The 21,306-nt window shown below is 43.9% G+C and overlaps 2 protein-coding genes across 2 annotated transcripts in view; one reads left to right on the forward strand and one right to left on the reverse strand.

Moving 5' to 3' along the window:
* The window catches only part of CDC16 (cell division cycle 16), a 61,731-nt gene extending 52,259 nt beyond the window's left edge, over positions 1 to 9,472 (reverse strand). Inside the window, 6 exon segments of the mRNA XM_068114041.2 lie at positions 730 to 889; positions 1,001 to 1,135; positions 6,595 to 6,633; positions 6,760 to 6,857; positions 7,433 to 7,487; positions 9,360 to 9,472. Of these exon segments, the coding sequence (XP_067970142.2) occupies positions 730 to 889; positions 1,001 to 1,135; positions 6,595 to 6,633; positions 6,760 to 6,857; positions 7,433 to 7,487; positions 9,360 to 9,407 (535 nt within the window). The 5' untranslated portion in view covers positions 9,408 to 9,472.
* A 4,085-nt stretch (positions 9,473 to 13,557) lies between these two features.
* AKAP14 (A-kinase anchoring protein 14) overlaps positions 13,558 to 21,306 on the forward strand; it is a 42,429-nt gene continuing 34,680 nt past the window's right edge. The window contains exon 1 of the mRNA XM_068114043.2: positions 13,558 to 13,647. The gene's annotated coding sequence lies outside the window, so the exon portion shown is untranslated. The remainder of the gene's footprint in view (positions 13,648 to 21,306) is intronic.

The following is a 21,306-nucleotide window of genomic DNA, read 5'->3' on the forward strand; positions in this document are numbered from 1 at the left end:
TCACACCACTTCCCTTCCATCTCGTCTCTTGCACACAACATATGTCCACTCTTCTTCTGACCAATACTTCCAACACTTCACCTGATCTCCCTGTCATTGTCCCTACATTCCATGTCCGAAACCTCAGAAACCGATCTCCACTTCGGGCTGTACCCTGCTCATATGTAGTGGTAATTGTCATGGTTCTCTTTTTGAGGCAATGTTTTTATGGCCAGATGCCCTTCCTGACGCCAACCCTCCAACCCTCTTATCTTATTTATAAAATGATATATAGCATGATATCTCAAAAGGTTTTGGTGAAGATCCGGATCTGGATACGAGAATCTTTAAAGTGATTTTTCACCATTGAGAGATGGTTTCACTTTAAACCGATTCACCGGGCAGACGTAGGCACTCTATTGAGGGATGTTCTAGTTTTATATTGTTTACGACGTATTTACTGTGCCCTCAAAAACTCCAATCTGACTCATCACTTTAAATCATCTCTGTCCAAATTTGCTCATTCCAAAGCAACATAGCCCACAAGGCCAAGTATAATCATTTCTAGTTCCCAAATAAAATCAACTTTTTTGAATAAAACACAATTAAATCTCTGACTATATAAAAAGACAAGATCAAGTGTTACTTTTCTATGAGCCTTAAATCGTCCAATACAAAAACACGTTTGAGATTTTACAAATGATATACTGGAGTACAATCCCCTAGTCCATCCCCACCCCCATTCCCTACCTTCTTGAGCAGTGAGCATGTGCTGCCCGGTAAGACAATCAAGCGCCTCAAAGCAGTATGGGTCGAGGTTCAATGCCTTCTGGTAATTCTGAGTGGCCAGCAACCGGTTGTCCAATGCATCGTACACTCGGCCACGTAGAAGGCACATTGCACCAAATACCTACACAAAAGTATTGCGCAAGTAAACAAAGTATTTTGCTACAAGTTGTCTAATCACTCTTTCCCCATTTGTTACCGCATTCCCAACCCCTTTCAAATTCCCACGGCATACCACAGAAGGACTCGTATCCGTGTCAATGTCTGGCTGCTCAGTTTGACAGCTTCGAGTGTCAAAAAGGTGGTCTTCCCCAGGAACAGAATCCTTGTCAAGGATTTCTAGGGTCAACTCGTACTCCCGCAGGGCAAACTGCACCACATGCACATCAATTAACACATCTGTATGATCCCAAATCTGTTTCACACCGGAAATCTGCGTTACTTGCTACTGCAAATTGCTTTGATAATTCAAAACAGGAATTCCCAATATTGTATGGGAAACTATACTGGTGCAAAATAATTACCTCCCCATAAATTCCATGGCATTGTGTAAAGTACACAACATTCATACAGGAACAGCACCGTTCATGAATTTATAAAAAAAATTAAAGGAGGGAAAAATATTCTAATCCTTCACCAAGTTTGCTTGCCCTTCAAAAATTACATTGCCCAGATATGGATCTTCACCACAATCTAATAATTTTGTCCTTGTCACGCACCCAACCTCTCCATCAAATTTCGTCAGAATCCTTCCACAACTTTTTGAGACAACCTGCTCAAAGACAAAGAGATAGACAAACAAACTGGGGTAAATACATACAGAGGTTATGTATTCACCCCGGTTTGTTTGGATGTGAGCAGGATATCTCCAAAAGTTGTGGACGGATTCGGACAAAATTTGATGGACAGGTTGGGTGTGTGACAAGCACGAACTGATTAGATTTAATTCAGTTATGGATCCGCCCTATTAGTGGTATACAAAACGTAAACTGTTCAGCCTGGTGGAGGTATGCTCTCTACCGAGTGCTGTTCAAGATTCCCAATGTATTATTAGACAGGCTATACTTGTTTCAATAAAGGTGAAACAGGAAATTTCAATGTTTCTTGCAATCTCGTAATTGCAAATAATCACTTGATTAAAAGCCCAGCAGCATCATCAATTCACCATTACCATCAAGAGTGCTTTAAACCACTTTTCGAAGGTTTACAGCCCTAAAAGCTCACGTCTTTTCGAAGCTGTCCATGCGCTCACGCTTTCGAAGTTAAGTAATTTTTCACAATTGTGTTTTTGTCGAAACTGTATCTATCTTTCGGTGTGTGTACCTATAGTGTGTCTTTAGTAAGATTATCGGTGTTAATTTTTCATACATGTATACAAAATCGTCGGTTAATTCGTGTCGCGTATTTTGAGGCCAAGTAGGCTACCGTGTCCGACCTTGAGGCTTTGTTTTTCCCTCAGCGGTCCGACGATTGCGCTGCAATTACTTTCGTTCTCTGTTTTTGTCCCAGTCTTTCACCCCATACTTCCTTGTTTAAAATCTCAACTCAAAAAAAAATATATATATTTCCTTCTCTGTTCTTATTCGTTTATTCGTTGTTCTTATTTGTTCGTTCGTTCTTCGATCACGTGTTTCACCCCCATTTCCATTTTCCATTTCCCCAGATAGTTTTCACTGCTCAATTTTAAAATGTTTCACCTTTCCCCTGAAGAACTGTATTCAGTCGTATATTATAACACCTTTTTCTTCTTCTTCTATAAAAGGATGCTTTCGACTTGCTCACCAAATCTATTCATTCCAAAAAAAAAATCCATCTCTTACAGTCCCTCTTTTCTACATTCCCGAAACTCTCCTGCACTCCACCCCTCCTTCAGCGTCCTCAAACATATTTTTGACTCGAAGGTCACAAGAAACTCATTTTGCAATAAATGTTCGTTTCCCATTAATCGTACACTTTCCAAAATCAAATCTCACCCCTCCCCTCCAAATCTTCCCCATCACCCCTCCCCTCCAAAACTTCCCCATCACCCCTCCCCTCCAAATCTTCCCCATCACCCATCCCTTTCAAATCTTCCCACTTGCCCCTCCCCTCCAAATCTTCCCCATCACCCCTTCCCTCCAAAACTTCCCCATCACCCCTCCCCTCCAAAACTTCCCCATTACCCCTCCCCTCCAAATCTACCCCCTTGCCCCTCCCCTCCAAATCTTCCCCATCACCCATCTCTTTCAAATCTTCCCTCTTGCCCCTCCCCTCCAAATCTTCCCCATCACCTATCCCTTTCAAATCTCCCCCCTTGCCCCTTCCCTCCTAAACTCCCCCCAAACCCCTCCCCTCCGAGACTCTCCCTCGCTCCTCCCCTCCTAGACTCACCTCTCACCCCTCCTCCTCAAAGCGTCCTCCCTGCTTCTTCCCCCTTCCACCTTCATCTCCCCCAACCTTCTGCCTCGCTCTTCCCCCTCCTCAAATAACACCTCACTGTACCTCACCCAATCACCATCAAACCTTTTGTCCGCCCCATTCTTCCCTTTCTCCAAGCTATTCTGAAATCTGACACACCTTCAACAGCTCTCGCTACCACTTCCTCCTCTTCCACATCTTACCCTACCCAGCCCTCCCCCTGTTCTGTATCCGATGCTCCCCCTTCCTCTTCATTAACGGTATGGACCTCAAACATCCGGGGCCTTCGCTCAAACTTGACTGATCTCTCCATACAGGTTGCTTCTGACAAACCAGACGTGATCTGCTAAACAGAAACTTTCCTCCTTCATGATGTCTCTGATTCCTTGGTATCTCTCCCAGGTTACTCCCTCCTCCGGTATGATAGAACTGAGCCTCGTCCTGGAGGTGGGGTTGCTATCTTTATAAAAAAACTCTCTTCCTCACTCACCCTGCACTGCCCTCTCTCCACCTCACCCCCAGGAATACCTTTGGCTACGGCTTCCCCTTCGCTCCCACCTTTTGTTCATATGTGTGTTGTACCGTCCACCAAACAGTGAAGACTCCATATACATCTCGCTGTCTGATAAGATGGACCAACTTCTATCGACCCATCCCAACTCTCTCTTCCTCATATGTGGTGATTTCACCATGCCAGTTGGCTGGGTGTGGGTACCTCTCTCACCAGCCATTTCTCTTCAGCAAAGGACTTCTGCGACTCACTAGGACTGACACAATCTGTCAATTTCCCGACCCGGATCTCAGTCAACGGAGCATCTTCTCTTCTGGACTTGGTTATGACTAACTTCCCTGAAAATGTCTGCTGCTCTTCTTCTGCTACAATCGGCTCATCTGATCATGTGCTTGTTAAAGTGGACATCTCTCTGACCATTCTCAGAGAGCCTCCACAGCGTCGACGAGTCTGGCATTTCACTCAGGCCAACTGGCACGGTCTTCAAGCAGCCATTAATCATCTGGACTGGTCTCCCATCTCTACCGCCTCTGACATCAACTCATCCTGGGAATACTTCCAAAGTAATTTGCTCTCTCTCATGCACAGATTTATCCCATCTCGTCTTCAGTTGTCATACCCTTCCTCCCGTCCATGGTACACGGCATCTTGTGGTGAGGCTGTTGCCCAGAAACAACTTGCTTTCGTCTCCTGGAAAGCAAATCCAACGGAAGGAAATCTCATTTCCTTTCACAAAGCCCGAAACAAGTGTGTGTCCACCCTCAGGAGAGCCAGGAAACAATATCTCTCCGTTCTCAAGACCGAACTCTCTTATCTGTCTCCCTCTTCCAAATCCTGGTGGCGTCTGGTCAAATCTGTTTCTGGTGTTTGTTCCCCCTCCATCCCCTCCCTCACCTCAAACGGCTACACGGCTGACTCCGCACGTGAAAAAGCTGAATGCCTCAACTCTGTGTTTGCCTCTAAATCTTGTGTCCCAAACCCATCCCTCTCTGTACCCACCGTACCCAGTCGTACCCAGCTGCTCCTGGACTCTGTGTCCTTTCCTCCTGACAAGGTGGAAAAGTTTCTGTCAACCCTCGACTCTGATTCTGCAACTGGACCTGACGGCATCAGCCCACGGGTCCTAAAATTCTGTTCTTCCACCGTTTCACTCCCTCTCTCTGTTCTCTTCACCCTCTCTTTTGCTCAAGGTCATCTGCCATCTGCTTGGAAATCAGCCAACATCACCGCTTTGCACAAAAAAGGTGCAAAAACAGATCCTAGCAACTACAGACCAATCAGCCTTCTCCCAATTATCAGCAAAGTCATGGAATCCATCATTGCTTCGGATATGAAATCTTTCCTCTTCTACAATGGCTTGATCTCTGATCATCAATTTGGTTTCAGACCTGGTCACTCTACTCTGGACATGCTGCTTCTGCTTTCTCAACAATGGATGGAGGTCCTCAATGCCAAACAGGAAATTAGAGCCGTCTCCCTTGACATATCACGTGCCTTCGATACGGTCTGGCACCCCGCTCTGCTCACCAAACTCTCCTCCTTTGGTATCCATGGAAATCTCCACGCATGGCTGGCGGATTTCCTCTCTAGTCGTAGTCAACGTGTGGCCCTGAACGGGTTTCTCTCATCTCCTCTTCCTGTTCAGGCTGGAGTTCCCCAAGGCAGTGTTCTGGGCCCTGTGCTTTTTCTGGTCTTCATCAATGATCTCTCTGACTCTCTTGAAAATCCTCTCTATCTCTTTGCTGATGACTCTACTCTCTGTCTCTCCATTCCTCATCCCTCCGATCGGCAGTCTGCAGCCTCCTCACTCTCTGCAGACCTGGACAAAATCACAGACTGAGCAAACAAGTGGAACATGTCTTTCAATCCTGACAAATCTCACACTCTTACGATGTCTCTCCGAAAAGACCGATTGCACAACCCTCCCATCCACTTTCTGATTAATCCTCTCCAAGAAGTTCTGTCACTCAAGCTTTTGGGTCTCACTATCTGCCATGATCTTTCCTGGGAAAACCACATTTCAAATCTGGCCTCCACAGCCAGTCGCCGACTGGGCATCCTCCGTCGTGCGAAGTCCTTCCTTGGCACACCTGAGCTCCTCACCACATACAAGGCTTTCATCCGCAGCTCAATGGAATACTGCTCTCCTCTCTGGGCTGGTGCTCCTGCCTCACACCTAGCTCGTCTTCACGTTGTTGAAACCAAAGCGTTCAGAATCATTGGAATCTCCCGCGATGAAGCTAACTCCAAGGGCCTTTCACTCACTCACTGCAGGCAGGTTGGTGGTCTTTCCGTCTTCTACCAACTCCTCTCTGGCCTTGCCCCCCCCCAGCTCTCTCTGGGCTCTGTCCCCCAAATATTCCTACAGGTCGCACAAGATCTGCCTGCAACCCTCTTCTGGTTAAACTGCCAAAATCAAGACTCTCTGCTCACCTTCACTCCTTCATTCCTCTTTTCTCCCAACTCTGGAACAAACTCCCTCACTCTCTTCAATCCCACTCCACCCTCCAGGTCTTTAAAACAGCTGTTCACCACCATCTCTTATCTTCCCCCATCCAAAACCTTGATCTTTTCTACCCCCGCTAATTTCACCCCAATTCCACTTTTTTGAAATCCCAACTTCTGTCCTGGAAGTCCTTGGTGTCCTTGTGTTTTATACTTCTCCCACCCCCCCAACCCCTTCCCACGCCTCCTCCCCCCAAGCCCTCTCCCTCCCACACATCTCCCTGCTCTCATATGTTGTGTTTGTGTGCTTCCCCTTCTCTCCCCATCTTGTCTTCCGTTCCCTCTTTTTATATATTTTGTTTGTGTTCGATTTGTTTGTGAAATAAATGTTAGCTTTCACGAGCCTCGATTCTGTATACAAAAAACAAACAAAAAACAAACAAACACTGAAACAGGCCATCTTATGCTGTACTCACATGGCATTTGGCAGCCAAGTAGCGACAAATGTGGTATACCTGCAAAAGTAGCGTTCACTATTAATGGCAAAACTACAGTCACTCTTGGCTTACTCTGCTCATCACAAACTCTCAAATATAAATGCAAAAGCAAAACGGACGGAAATGGGTGCGAGGGTGGTTCACCTTATCGAGGTTGCGGCTGCGCAGGAGGTGCGCTGCACGGTGATACTGTTCCGTGAGGAAGTGGCACTGCGCAAGCCGGTACACGTCCTTCACATCCTCTGTTTAGAAAGATGATACGAAAAGAGTTGGCAGTGTGTGGGAGGATATTTTGTCATATTAGAGGGACTATCAAGCTCGTTTGCTCGCTTGAGAGGGATCACCTTTGAACTCAACATCTATTTAGTTTCCTATTAATCAATAATGTTGATCCATTTACTATTTCACATAAAAATAATTAATAATGGTGATTAGAAAGGTTAACTTCTACCATGCACGAACCACTACCGATGCATTTTTCATGATGTATGGATAGGGATGTGGCCATGTGGGACTTTATTACCTTTCAAGTTAATAATACCAGTACCTTACAAGGAACTTCAATGCAGGCCATTAGATTCGACCATTCAAAGCCTGTGCTCTTATTACCAACCTATGGTTGTTTGTCCATGCTCTATCCCTTTATAAATGCTGTGTCAAGCAAGGAAGACCTCAGAGCAGACGCTCAACCCACTACACTACTGAGGTCGTTTGTTTTGTTTCCCCCAAAGGAACACGGAAAGTGATTGTTCCAGTGGCGTGCATCACGTGTCAGTGAGCGAGAGGTTTATAACATTCCATCAACAACGACATTTACCTTGTGACAGGCAGGCAACTTTATCTGCCCAGAAGAGAGCACTTTGGTACTGATGCTGAAAGCGTAGAAAGAGGAAGAAGAGTCAGGACAATATTTGCACCCGATACTTACATCACCTTCAAAACCTTATCCACCTGCTTTCATTTGATCTTTTGCAGCAATTTTTCATTCATATACTGTATACCCTAATGATGTTGTTTCCAACAGCAGACACATGCAGCATCTATCTATAATTCCAGTAATCTCTGTCTGTCTGTACGTTTGTTTGTCTGTGACCGCTGTTTCTCGATAATTCACCAAATGTCTGTCTGTCTGTCTGTCCGTCTGTTCCCAGGTACCGCAAAAACGGCTGAACCAATCGCAACGAAATTTTGGGTGGGTAATCCTCAGGGGACCCCCTGGAGTAAAATAGGCTATATTGTTTTCTCAATTTTTTTCCCCCAATTTTTCCAATTTTCCCAAACACGATGGAATAATATTTACCGATATGAACAGTGATGTGGCTTTTATTTAAATTCTACAAATACTGTTTAGATTTTGATGATTTGCGTGTGATATGATTTAACGGATGTTTATGTAAATCGTTCAAGATAATAAAAAAAAGCCTTCAATTTCTGATATTTTGCCTTTTCATTTGGGCCTCCCAATTGAAGCCCGTAGGGCGGGTACTGTTGCTCGTATTGATAATACTAGGGCATGCCCGTACTATATCTATATCTAAAATTATATCCCCCCCCTCTATTTACATGCAATGGTTTGGTCCAAAGCGAACGGCTTCCGGAGTTTGGTAAAGAAATCGCCATCGCGTGCACAAACGCGCAGGAAAGCGAATGAATCGCAAATTCGTTTTTATTAGTTGTAAAACATAGTTTAACGCCAACATAGTTTGCAAACGTGAAATAAATGAATACGCTCTCAAATGTGCCATCCGAGGCAGAGTGTGCCCGCCACGTTCGGCACACGCGATCGTTCGCTGCTCTCTGATTGGTTGAATCGTTTTTTGGACATAGCTCGGTAAGTAATTGTCCGATTAATATGAAACCTTGAAAAGGCACATCCTCGGGTCCCCAGCAATATACCTGGCAAGTTAAAAGTATATCGGACCCGTGGTTGTCGAGAAACAGCGGTCACAGACAAACAAACGTACAGACAGACAGAGATTACTGGAATTATAGATAGATAAAACGTCGTCATCATCATATTTCATATCGTAAGAGCTGGGGACGAGTAAGGCACAAAGCAGCACATCCACCATCGCTCTTCCTTCACACCTACACAGTGTGTCTGTGCAGGAATGCTTGAAGCACAAGGACGGCTAAAAGTATAATACAATAAAATGTATTTTATATATGTAATATGTATAAATAATATATATATATATATATATATAAATATAAATATAATGTATATAATATAATGAATAAATATAATGTATGTATATAAATATAATATAAATATAATGTATAAATATAATGTATATAATATATATATAAATATATATAAATATAATATAATATAATATAATATATAAATATAAATATAATATATATAAATGTATAAATAAAATGTATAAAATGCTAAAAGTATAATACAATAAGCAAGTTGTGCCATCGTCATGACGTCATAGCAAGTTGACGTCATGACGCCCACCGTTCGGGACGATGGTGGCTCGACGCTCAAAGGAACACGAGGAGTTTGTCAGTAAATAATAAATATGCTGAAAAGCACAAAATATTTCACAAAACCCCAAACCGAAACCGTGAGAGGAATTAGCGAATGTTCGCCAATCTGTACGCCTGGCACTGTGTGGATCAATGGAAACTGCCATAATATATCCCATCGTGTAAAAATACATATAAAAGCAACGCTATTTATTAAATTCAGAATGACCTGCTTTCAACTTTATGTACAAACGTTCTACAAATACCTTATCAATGTAATCCAACACGAGGCGCCTTAATTTGACTAAATCCATGACGCGCCAAATAGCCGGGAAGCCGCCTCTTCCTCTTCCTGCCTTTCACATCTTCTTCCTCTTCTGCGACCCTCTCTCTATCATTTTTTTAATTACCGTTTGTTTTGCAATTTGCTGATGTGTGTCGATGATTCGACTTAAAAACAATACAGCTTAATCTGTATCACAATTGGATAAGAGCAAGTGGGAGAGACAACAGCGCAGCTTGCTTAAATGCGAAGTGTACACTCTAACACAAGGAAACGCATGGGACTGTTGTGCACAGAGGTATATAATAAACTGGAGAGCCAATGACGGCTGTCGGCTGAAGCTAGCGGAAGTTGCTTGGCGGCCATATTGGGAAGCCGATTGTGTCTGCGTCCGTGTTTGATCTCACGATCGTTTGAGTTTTATGGAGAACAACTCAGTTGCTTTTTAAAAGATTTAGAGCTGAGCCGAATCCCATTTTGTACACTTTCTTGGCATTTCCCCCCCGAAGCTTTGTTGTAATAATATTTAACAAAATGTTTAGTCTTTGAAACAATGTTACAATACGTCCAACGCAGTCACATCTATTTCTAATTAGAACCCCAATCTAATGAACGAAGCTTCTAAGCATTCGGCTCAGCCCTAAAAACAACTTAATGAGTATTAATGGTTCACCTTTTCTTTTCTTTCCAAATAGGTTACAGCTTTGAGGAAAGCGCCAGTGGCCAGGTCTGTCATCCAAGAAGATACACCAGAACCTCAAGCCACTACTCAAGATCCTGAACCTGAGGTGGGACCCTCATTTCAGACCACAGATCACTCCTACTCCGTCACAAGTCCACTGGTATTGAAGCACAAGCTCGATGAAGCAGTCCACAAGCTGGACAACTTTCGAAAAAAATTAAAAGTGAGTCAGCAACACAACAGAAGGTTAGCCAGAAAAGTGGAGTCCCTGAATACCATCGTGGAAGACCTGAGGGAGAATGGGATGGTCACCGACAATTGTATTGAAATGCTCAACACAACATTCTCTGGTGTGTCAAAAGCTATTGTGAGCAGAATGCTGAAGAACAAAGGCAGCGGCAAACGCTCGAGAGATGAATACGATCCAGTCATCAAAGCTTTCGCACTCACTCTTCAATTTTATTCTGCTAAAGGATACGACTATGTTCGAGAGACATTCGACTTGGCACTGCCAAGTCCATCCACAATCCGGAAATGGTACAGCGCAATTGATGGTTCACCTGGTTTTAGTGCAGTTGTATTCCAAGCACTAGAGAGCCGGTTTAAAGCAGAGAAGGAGACTGGCAAGAGAACACTGTGTAGCCTGATGTTAGACGAGATGGCCATCATGAAGGCAATTGACTTTTTAGGGGACAAGGTATTGGGGTACGTCGACATCGGAAACGGAGTCCAAGATGACAGTGCTCCCCAGGCCAGCAACGCACTGGTTTTCATGCTGGTTGCACTGAATGACAGTTGGAAAGTGCCTGTAGCATACTTTATGATAAATGGATTGTCGGGGAAGGAACAGGCGAATTTGGTGACACAATGTCTACTAAAATTGCATGATATCGGTGCAGAGGTGGTTTCCTTAACTTGCGATGGACCGTCCGCTCATTTGACAATGTTACGTGAGCTAGGTGCCGACATCACGCCGCAGAATGTGAAACCAACATTTCCCCACCCAGCAAATCCCGAAAAGAAAATTTGTGTTGTACTCGATGCATGTCACATGCTTAAACTTGCAAGAAACTGTCTTGGATCCATGAAAATGATGGAGGATGGCAACAAAAAAGTCATCGCGTGGAAATACATCCAGGCACTCTTTGATCTGCAGAAGAGGGAAGGCTTGCGTCTGGGAAATAAGCTCTCCCGGAAACACATCGAGTGGAAGAGCAATGTCATGAAGGTGGACACAGCCGCTCAGACATTGAGCACTAGTGTGGCAGATGCAATTCGGTTTTGCAGGGACACTTTGCAACTATCAGAATTTCAGGGCAGTGAGGCTACCTGCCAATACATTGAAACATTGGACAAACTGTTTGACATTCTAAATTCTCGCAATCCATTGGCACGAAACTACAAGGCACCACTCATGACATCACGAGAAGGACTTTTCCTGCCATTCCTGGATACTGCCTACAGTTACTTGTCCAACATCAAAAACATGAATGGTCAAGTTATGACCAATACGCGTTTGAAAACCCCCTTCATTGGTTTCATGATCTGCATAGAGAGTGTCAAAATTTTGTATTTCACATATGTCAAACCTGCCTCATCTCCCCTGCGATACCTGCTCACGTACAAAATGAGCCAAGACCACATTGAACTTTTCTTTGGAGCGGTCCGCATTGCATGTGGAAGTGGGAATAACCCAACGGCCCGGCAGTTTGTTGCCGCATATAAGCGCCTCTTGATGCGACATGACATCAAGTCTGCAAGTGGGAACTGTTCTGCACAGGACTCAACCAGAATCCTGAATGCGGCTTCCTTCAAGTGCGTTGCAAAGCAGGCTGTGCCTGACGAGAGTCACGACATGTTGGTGGCCAGACGATACGACCTGGAGTTGAGATCGCCGGCAAAAGAGGACCACGACTATGCGGATATTCCAAATTTTGAGCAACTTTCCATCTTTACAGAGTCATGTGTTGGCTATATTGCCGGCTATGTGGTGAGGATGGTGAGGAAGACTCTGAAGTGTAGCCAATGTCTTTCTGCATTGACCAGTAACAACGAAGAATGGCAAACCACACCAATGTACAGCCTGATTGTTACCAAGAACAGGGGTGGCCTCATAGTTCCCTCGCACAGTGTTGTTCGTGTCTGTGAGGCGACTGAACGCTGTGTCAAGAGGCTCCTGGCTGTAAGCAATGGCAAAATGCCTCGTGAAAGTGGGATAAGAGTGGCAATTTCCACTTCTGTCCTTTCTGAGGTCGGTCGGTCTACATTTGCTTCCTTGGATCGGCACATGTTTGACTGTGAGGCAGACAGCAACCATGTGTTTGCTTTAATACATTCTGTATCACAATCATACAGCAAGATACGTTTCCATCATGTTGTGAGAACACTCGATGATGACATGAAGGAAGAGCGCATCAGGAAAAAATATTGCAAACTGGTCCTGTTTGCTCACCAGTGAGGCAACACCAGAGCAAGCTGAAATATAAGAGCGACCTCATCTCTACATGGTGTGGGTGTGTTTTGTGGGTTAACTGTGAATTGTGTGGGTTAACTACATGACAGCGTTTCATGTCATTTATGTGACTGACTCACTGTTGATGTGTTGCTGACCCATGTCAGTGTAGAATAAACTCTGGTTATCATTATATCTGCGTGGTTTCTAACATCTCGGTAATAGAAACATACACATCTTAGTTACAATATAATGACTGAATTAAGTAACATCATATAACATGACAACAAATCAGATCTTTATATTGAGGAATATTATAGAACAAGCCAAAGAATGGCAAACGACGATGTACCTCAATTTTATAGATTTCTAGAAAGCTTTCGATTCCTTGCCCAGAGAAAGTCTGGGTCATAATGAAGAAATACAGCATACCTGGAAAATTAGTGAACCTTGTAAAAGCCCTTTACCAAGACTTTCAATGTGCGGTCGTCGACCAAGGTGAAACAACAGAATGGTTCAAGGTGAAGACAGGAGTTAAACAGGGGTGTAACATGTCAGGATTCTTATTCCTACTAGTGGGTGATTGGGTCATGAGAAGAACGATAAAGAACACCGAGCGGTAATTTTGGGCACTTTTTTTTCAAACAAGCTCTAAACCATTGGATTCCCCAGGAAAAATGCGTCTAGAACCAACTTCAAACTTAATGAACACCATTTCCTTAAAGAACGGGATTCTGAGCCCGAATATCAGTTCAAATATTAGTATTCTATATTAATTAAATAGTCGGCGGTCCTAAAATTCGCTCCAGCTGCATCATCAGTGCGCCACGCCTTTGCTTTGACAGGCTTACGATCGGCTTCCCAATATGGCCGCCAGACTATTTCCGGTGGCTTCACGGCGGCTAATGCTGCGAGGTGGCCAATTGGCTCTCCATATTATATACCTCCGTGGGCGGTCCTGGCGAAAGGCCCATCGCGCGATTGGCTCCCATTATCTCGTTAGCCCCAGTCTCAGCCAATCACTCGCCTAAATTATTGCAAGTTGCTGCCATGGCGACGCATCTTTCGCCTTCGATATTGTGAGAGGATTTTGTGAGGAGAATACTTGCCGCCTTTTCGCTTTACCGAACCTTCGAGGTACATAGGGTATAATGAAAATTGTAAATGTAAATACTAAATGTCGCTTCAGTGTGTCTGTGTCTATATTGTATTGATATGTCGTACGTGCTCCGATGATGATTATAATCCTAGTAGGCCTTCATATGATTCGAATCAATGCGATAACTAAATTACCCGTGATCCTCAGACGTAATTCAATTAATTATTATCAGATATACAGCGCCGGATTAACCCATAAAGTGCTGGATTTACTGGTTCGTAGCAAAGAAATGCTTTTTTGTCATCGGAATTTCTTCACCAATTAGAAGCAAGATTTCAGAAGTTACCCCGGGAATGATACATTGTAATACTAATAGGCGCCCGCGGAACTATGTAACTTCCGGTTAGTGCACCCTTCGCGACAACAGTCACGTGATTGGATACGTTGAAAACAAACCACAAAAGGGCACGTGTTACAGCTTACTTCCGGTAGTCTCGCCCTCACCTATAAATGTTATGATTCGCTATTCGGAGTGACGTCAGTTTAAACTCATTTGCATACAAATAGTGGATACAACATGCATATTATGACCATACTTGGTAGGGCCACGATCGTGGCCCGACGCACTTTATGGTTTAAATCGTTAAATGACATGATAATATGACGATTGCTGTTTTTTCAGAATACAACAACACAACATGCATTTTAAGGCCATTTTCCCCGCTAGAGCGGGGGTTAGCCATTCGGTCCCCATGACAATCCTCTCCATTTTGCCCTATTTTCTGGCATCTCTCCTTGTTAACCCCCTTGCCTGCATTTCTTCTTCCACCATCTTTATCCAAGTCTTTCTCGGTCTTCCCCATCCTCTACTTCCTTCTACATTCATTTCCATCACTCTTCTCAACCAGTCACTTTCATCCTTCCTCAACACATGACCAAACCATCTCAACCTGTTTCTCTTCACAGCATCCAACACAGGCTCTATTCCCATCATCTTTCGCAATTCATCATTTGTCTTCCTGTCTCTCAACGATACTCCGCACAACCATCGACCCATTCGCATTTCCACCCTTTCCAACCTTCGTTGCTGCTCTACATTCATGACCCATGTCTCGCTCCCATAAATCATAACATTTCTCACACGTGCAGCATACACCTTTCCCTTCAGCTTCAACGACACTCCCCTCCTCATCAGCACGCCACTCAATTCCCGAAACTTCTTCCATGCACATCTCACTCCAGCAACCGTTGCCGAGTCTGATCCACCTTCTCCATTCAGCATGTCTCCGAGGTAGTAAAATGTTTTCACATCTTCCAGCTTCACGCCGTCTCCAAGATCCAACTCATTATCTCCTCCATCTGCAGCTCCCTCTGTGCACACCTTACATTTGAATGTAGCTGCCATACGGGTTAATAACCCTCTCAGACCACTACATTTTTGATGAACCCATTCAGCGCACATTGTACATTGAATGGAGTTCACTCCGACACCCTTCCTGCACACAGCACATGGCCACTTCCCAGTTCTTTCCACCTCACCACATGCTTTACCACTTGCCATCACCTTCATCTTTCCGATATTCACCTTCAGACCTTTTGTCTCCATACATTCCTTCCACTTGTTCATCTTTTCCTTCAGTCCATCCATACTTTCCGCAATCAACACCAGATCATCTGCATACAACAACTCCCACGGTAAACCCTCCTTTACGTTCTGAGCCAGCACCTCCATCACGGCTACAAATAGTAGTGGACTTAGTACCGACCCCTGATGCACTCCCACCTTCACCTCAAACTCACCGCTGTTCCCGTCCTTCGTCCTTACAGCTGTGTGCGCTCTTTTGTACATTGCCATCACTACTCTGATCAACCATTCCTCCACTTCTAACTTCCTCAATGCCCATGTCAATACTTCACGTGGAACCCTATCGAATGCTTTCTCCAGATCAACAAACCCACGAAACAACTTCTTCCTCTTCTCCATGTACTTCTCCTGCAACTGCCTCACAATAAAAAGCGCGTCTGTCATGCCTCTTCCTGGCATAAATCCAAACTGCATTTCGTCGATCTTCACCTTCTTCCTTATCCTCCTCTCCAACACCCTTTCCAATACCTTCATTCCATGCTCCAATAACTTTATCGCTCGGTACGAGCCACACTCCAGAGGGTCACCTTTCCCCTTGTATAGAGGGACGAGGGTACTCAGTTCCCAATCCACCAGAATGCGGCCTTCTTTCACCACCAGATTACAGAGCTCTGTCATTCTCTTCACACCCCAACTTCCTGCTGCCTTCAACATATCTCCCACAACTCCCGTCGGCCGTCCCGCGTTTCTACTCTTCATTGCTTTTATCGCTTCCTCAACTTCCTCCTCAGTTATCTTCTCTGCCGGTCCGAAAACTGGGTTACTCTCTATGTTGCCATCCCATTCATTCTCTGTATTCAACAGCATTTCCATATATCTTTTCCATCTTCCTTTAATTCCATCTGGGTCCACAACGATTTGTCTCACTTCGTCCTTCAAGCAACTCACCCCCATCACATCACACCTCTCTTTCGCTATCTGCTTTGCAATCCTGAATACCGCTCTCTGACCCTCTTCCGAATCCAAGCGTTCTCCGAACATTTTCCTACATGCCTCCTGCGCCTTTGCTACCTCTTTCTTTGCAGCCTTCTTGGCTGCCTTATAACTTTCATGCTCTGCTTTTTCTGCTCCCGTACCCTTCGCCTTCTGCCACTTCTTGAACTTCTTCCTCTTCTCGTCAATCCTCTTTCCAACTTCATCATCCCACCACCATGTTTCCAAGTGCCTCGGTGGTCCTTTTGTCCATCCACATACCTCACCAACGGCTCCCAACAGACTATGACATCCAACCACGTTCAAGCTCAACCACATCATCCTCTACCCTACTCAGCCTCTCTTTTAATGCCTCCCTTACTGTCACCTCTTTCGACCTCCACACCTTCATACTCGGTTGGTACTTAACCCGCCGAGCTCTCCTCGCACCTTTCACCCTTATGTCGCAGACAACCAAGTGGTGCTGTGAAGCAGCCTCCTCCCCCGGGATCACCTTTGTGTCCCGGAGGTGCCCCCTATCTCGCCTACGCACCATCAGGTAGTCAACGGTTGTCGTCGACCCACCTGACGTGTATGGAACAAGCTTATTATCCCCTTTCTGGAACTGAGTGTTACAAATCAACAAATCAGCTCCATCAGCAAACTCCAAAATCCTTTCACCTTCTCCACTTCTCACACCATATCTGTCACCCCCATGAACTCCCTCAAAACCATCCATACTCCTTCCCACATGTCCATTTTGGTTTCCTCCTACCACAACAACTTCCTCATCTTTCACGTTTTCCATCAGCTTCTCTATCGCACACCAGAACTTGTCCTTCTCTTCATCGCTCCAACCAACCTGCGGAATATATCCCGAGATGACGTTCACCAAGAGCTTTCCAATCATCATTTTCAACATCATCAACCTATCACTAACTCTCGTCACACTCACCACACTGTCTACAAACTCCTCAGAAAACAGGACACCAACACCATTCATGCCTTCCGGGCACCCTTGCCACACAAACTTGTATTTCCGTCCCTGCATACCCTTCACCATTCTCACACCACTTCCCTTCCATCTCGTCTCTTGCACACAACATATGTCTGCTCTTCTTCTGACCAATACTTCCACCACTTCTCCTGATCTCCCTGTCATTGTCCCTACATTCCATGTCCCAAACCTCAGAAACCAACTCCACTTCGGGCTGTACCCTGTGTAGTTGTAATTGTCATGGTTCTCTTTTTGAGGCAATGTTTTTATGGCCGGATGCCCTTCCTGATGCCAACCCTCTTTGTCGCCTCTTACGACACGCAGGGATACGGTGTACCTATTCTAACCAGGGTACACACCAGGGTACATTCTGTTTTTTCAGAATGTTGTGTATATAAAACCTTTTTACTATTAACGTCTCTGTGCCCTTTCAAGGCATAACGCTCTTGTTTCTTGTACAAACGTAGTTTTAAAAATAAATCGCCCAAAAGCTCGGGGGCATTCCATGAAAAATGATTGGTATTCCATGAAAAATGAGCCATCGAGGTTACATCGACTGGAAATCTGGAATTAATTGTACTTCGAAACGCACAAATATCTTGTAAGCTGAACAAACTACGAAAGCAGATCGACAAACTGGACAAACGTCGAGTACAGGCGTTGATCATCGGACGGATCTAAATATTGTACATAAAATTAAAAAAACCTCTTGGGATAAAAAAAAAACCCAATTAATGGAATGCCGTGGCATCTGTGCAGTCCCCGTATGACTTGTAATCCGCAAGCTAGATATATATACATCTTGGATGATTAACAATCACAATTTGTAATTGTCTTTTCGGAAACCTTGGCGTCGTGACTCATGTATTGTCCTGGAACTGTGAGCGAGCACATCATTACATCTCTAAAATAATATTGCGAACTGGAACGACACTCTGGAGTGCATATCTCCACCAAGCTGAACATACATACAGGGTGTTTCAAAAAGAGTGACACAACTTTTAAACGTTTATTTACAAAGAAACAGAAACCTCAGGAACATGAACCAAACATTTATTGAAAGCTTATGACATGGTATTTTCTATCACTGCTATTGCAGTAAATCACTGCTAGAGTTAGTGAGAGCCCAAGGTCTGAAATTGACATTTACGCAAAATCCGTGTAATTGACGTTCTCGACGTGTGCCCCTCCACGGTTCAGACAGGCATTGATCCTGACTCCAAAGTTCTGTCCAACTTTCCTGTAGGTCTCAGGTGGTTCTGCCCCCCAGAAAATGTTGTTGTGGTTGTTGATGGCACCGTTCAAGTGGAAATGGGCTTCATCACTGAACCACATCAGGTTGATCCAGTTTGGGTACCGCTTCATCCTGTCATGAGCCAATTGCACATATCAGGTCTACAACGCGGTACCCAAACTGGATCAATGGTGAAGGATCACTTAAAAAAAAAAAATCTGATCCTGTTCCGTATTTGCATCCTCACCAAAATCGAATTGATTCGTCTTTGTCACACACCCAACCTGTCCACAAAGTTTCGTCTGAATTAGCCCATAACGTTTTGAGATAGTCTGCTACATATCGTTTTTTGCCCTATTTCTCACTGGTGTAGAATCACATAAATTATAGTATCTCGATCCGGTTCTCACCAAAATCTAATCATTTTGTCCACGTCACAAACGCACAGGGGTGAAAACACAACCAATGTTCACCTTTGGTGGCGGAGGTAAAAATATATGCATCTAAGACACAATTCCTCTCCTTTTGAGAAGTTGTAAACTCGATCTGCTCATCGATGCAGGGAGAAGGAGAGAAGGGAAGGGGGCACTTAGATGTATGGAGGGGGGCCATAGACATGGGGACCCGGAGAACGGGTGAGACTTGAGAGGATGTGGGCTTGAAGGAAATGATATGAGTGAGGGTACTGGTTGGAGAAGTTTACAAAAATAATCCTGCACTCATTACAGAAGATTATGTGCTTGGTCGCCTGGTTGTCCAGAGATCGTAAAAGGTTTGTAATGGACCGTGGTGGCAAGTCCATTCTCCTTGATTGGAGTTAGAGCGAGTTTTGGAATCGGGATGTTGAGAGACGATGGGAGTAAAGCATGATAAAAGGGTGTGTGAATTTTGGGAAAAAAATGAGTGCACTTAACAAGCTGAGACAGACATGCTAGATCAAAACTAGAGAGTTCATATAACACCTTACCACGTGCAGTCTTGAGAAAAAAGGACATGGGCAGGGTCTGTGAGCAGCAAATTTTATTGGTCGAGATGATGTAAAATGTCGTTATATTTTGTCGAAGTACTGCTAAACGACAGGTTTTTGAAAGTGGCAAAAAGACAATTTGGGTTCTAGTGTTGAAATATATGATTCCATTGAAATAAAATAAAGATTTTAAAGGTTGTATCTTTTTTTTTGGAGGTTTACCACCATTGATGCAGCATATTTTACACTACCTTATTTAACTCGTTACATTAGTTATTTGTACCTGTTGTTTGTGTGCTTTATGACATCCTTAAAAACAGCAAGTTTCCATTTTGATTTCCCATTTTATTGAATTCACGGCAGGCAGACAGAGTAAAAAAATTATCTCATCCTCTCTGTGCATGTGCAATCGGGACAAATTCAGATTAGCCCATAACTTTTTGAGATAGCCTGCGACATGTCGTTTTTTTGCCCTATTTCTCACTGGTTCTATTTCTGTTTTTTTCTTTCTATTTCTGGTTTACATTTCTGGTTCACTATTTCACTGGAGGACGGGGAAGACCGAGAAAGACTTGGCTAAAGATGGTGGAAGAAGAAATGCAGGCAAGGGGGTTAACAAGGAGAGATGCAGAAAATAGGGCAAAATGGAGAAGATTGTCATGCGGACCGCAAGGCTAACCCCCGCTCTAGCAGGGAAAATGGCCTTAAAATGCATGTTGTTTGTTGTTGTTCTCTCTGGTGTAGAATCACATAAATTATAGTATCTCGATCCGGATCTTCACCAAAACCTAATAATTTCATCCTCGTCACATACCCAATCTCTCTGCAATATTTTGTCCGAATCCCTCCACAACTTTTTGAGATATCCTGTTCACAGACAGATGCACAAACAAATCCCACTGATTGGCCAGATCTGCTAAACTACAGGTCCATTTTCTGATTCATGCTCTGATTCGTGTTCAAATGATATGAGTGAGTGTACCGGTTGGAGAGGTTCACAAAAATAATCCTGCACTCATTACAGAAGATTATGTGCTTGGTCGCCTGGTTGTCCAGAGATCGTAAAAGGTTTGTAATGGACCGTGGTGGCAAGTCCATTCTCCTTGATTGGAGTTAGAGCGAGTTTTGGAATCGGGATGTTGAGAGACGATGGGAGAAAGCATGATAAAAGGGTGTGCGAATCTTGGGAAAAAAATGAGTGCACTTAACAAGCTGAGACAGACATGCTAGATCAAAACTAGAGAGTTCATATAACACCTTACCACGTGCAGTCTTGAGAAAAAAGGACATGGGCAGGGTCTGTGAGCAGCAAATTTTATTGGTCGAGATGATGTAAAATGTCGTTATATTTTGTCGAAGTACTGCTAAACGACAGGTTTTTGAAAGTGGCAAAACGACAATTTGGGTTCTAGTGTTGAAATATATGATTCAATTGAAATAAAATAAAGATTTTAAAGGTTGTATCTTTTTTTTTGGAGGTTTACCACCATTGATGCAGCATCTTTTACACTACCTTATTTAACACGTTACATTAGTTATTTGTACCTGTTGTTTGTGTGCTTTATGACATCCTTAAAAACAGCAAGTTTCCATTTTGATTTCCCATTTTATTGAATTCACGGCAGGCAGACAGAGTAAAAAAATTATCTCATCCTCTGTGCATGTGCAATCGGGACAAATTCAGATTAGCCCATAACTTTTTGAGATAGCCTGCGACATATCGTTTTTTTCCCCTATTTCTCACTGGTGTAGAATGACATAAGTTATAGTATCTCGATCCGGATCTTCACCAAAACCTAATAATTTCATCCTCATCACATACCCAATCTCTCTGAAATATTTTGTCCGAATCCCTCCACAACTTTTTGAGATATCCTGTTCACAGACAGATGCACAAACAAATCCCACTGATCGGCCGGATCTGCTAAACTACAGGTTCGTT

The sequence above is a fragment of the Myxine glutinosa genome, chromosome 4 (assembly GCF_964187855.1).
Source record: "Myxine glutinosa chromosome 4, kmMyxGlut1.1, whole genome shotgun sequence".
NCBI classification, from domain to species: Eukaryota; Metazoa; Chordata; class Myxini; order Myxiniformes; family Myxinidae; genus Myxine; species Myxine glutinosa.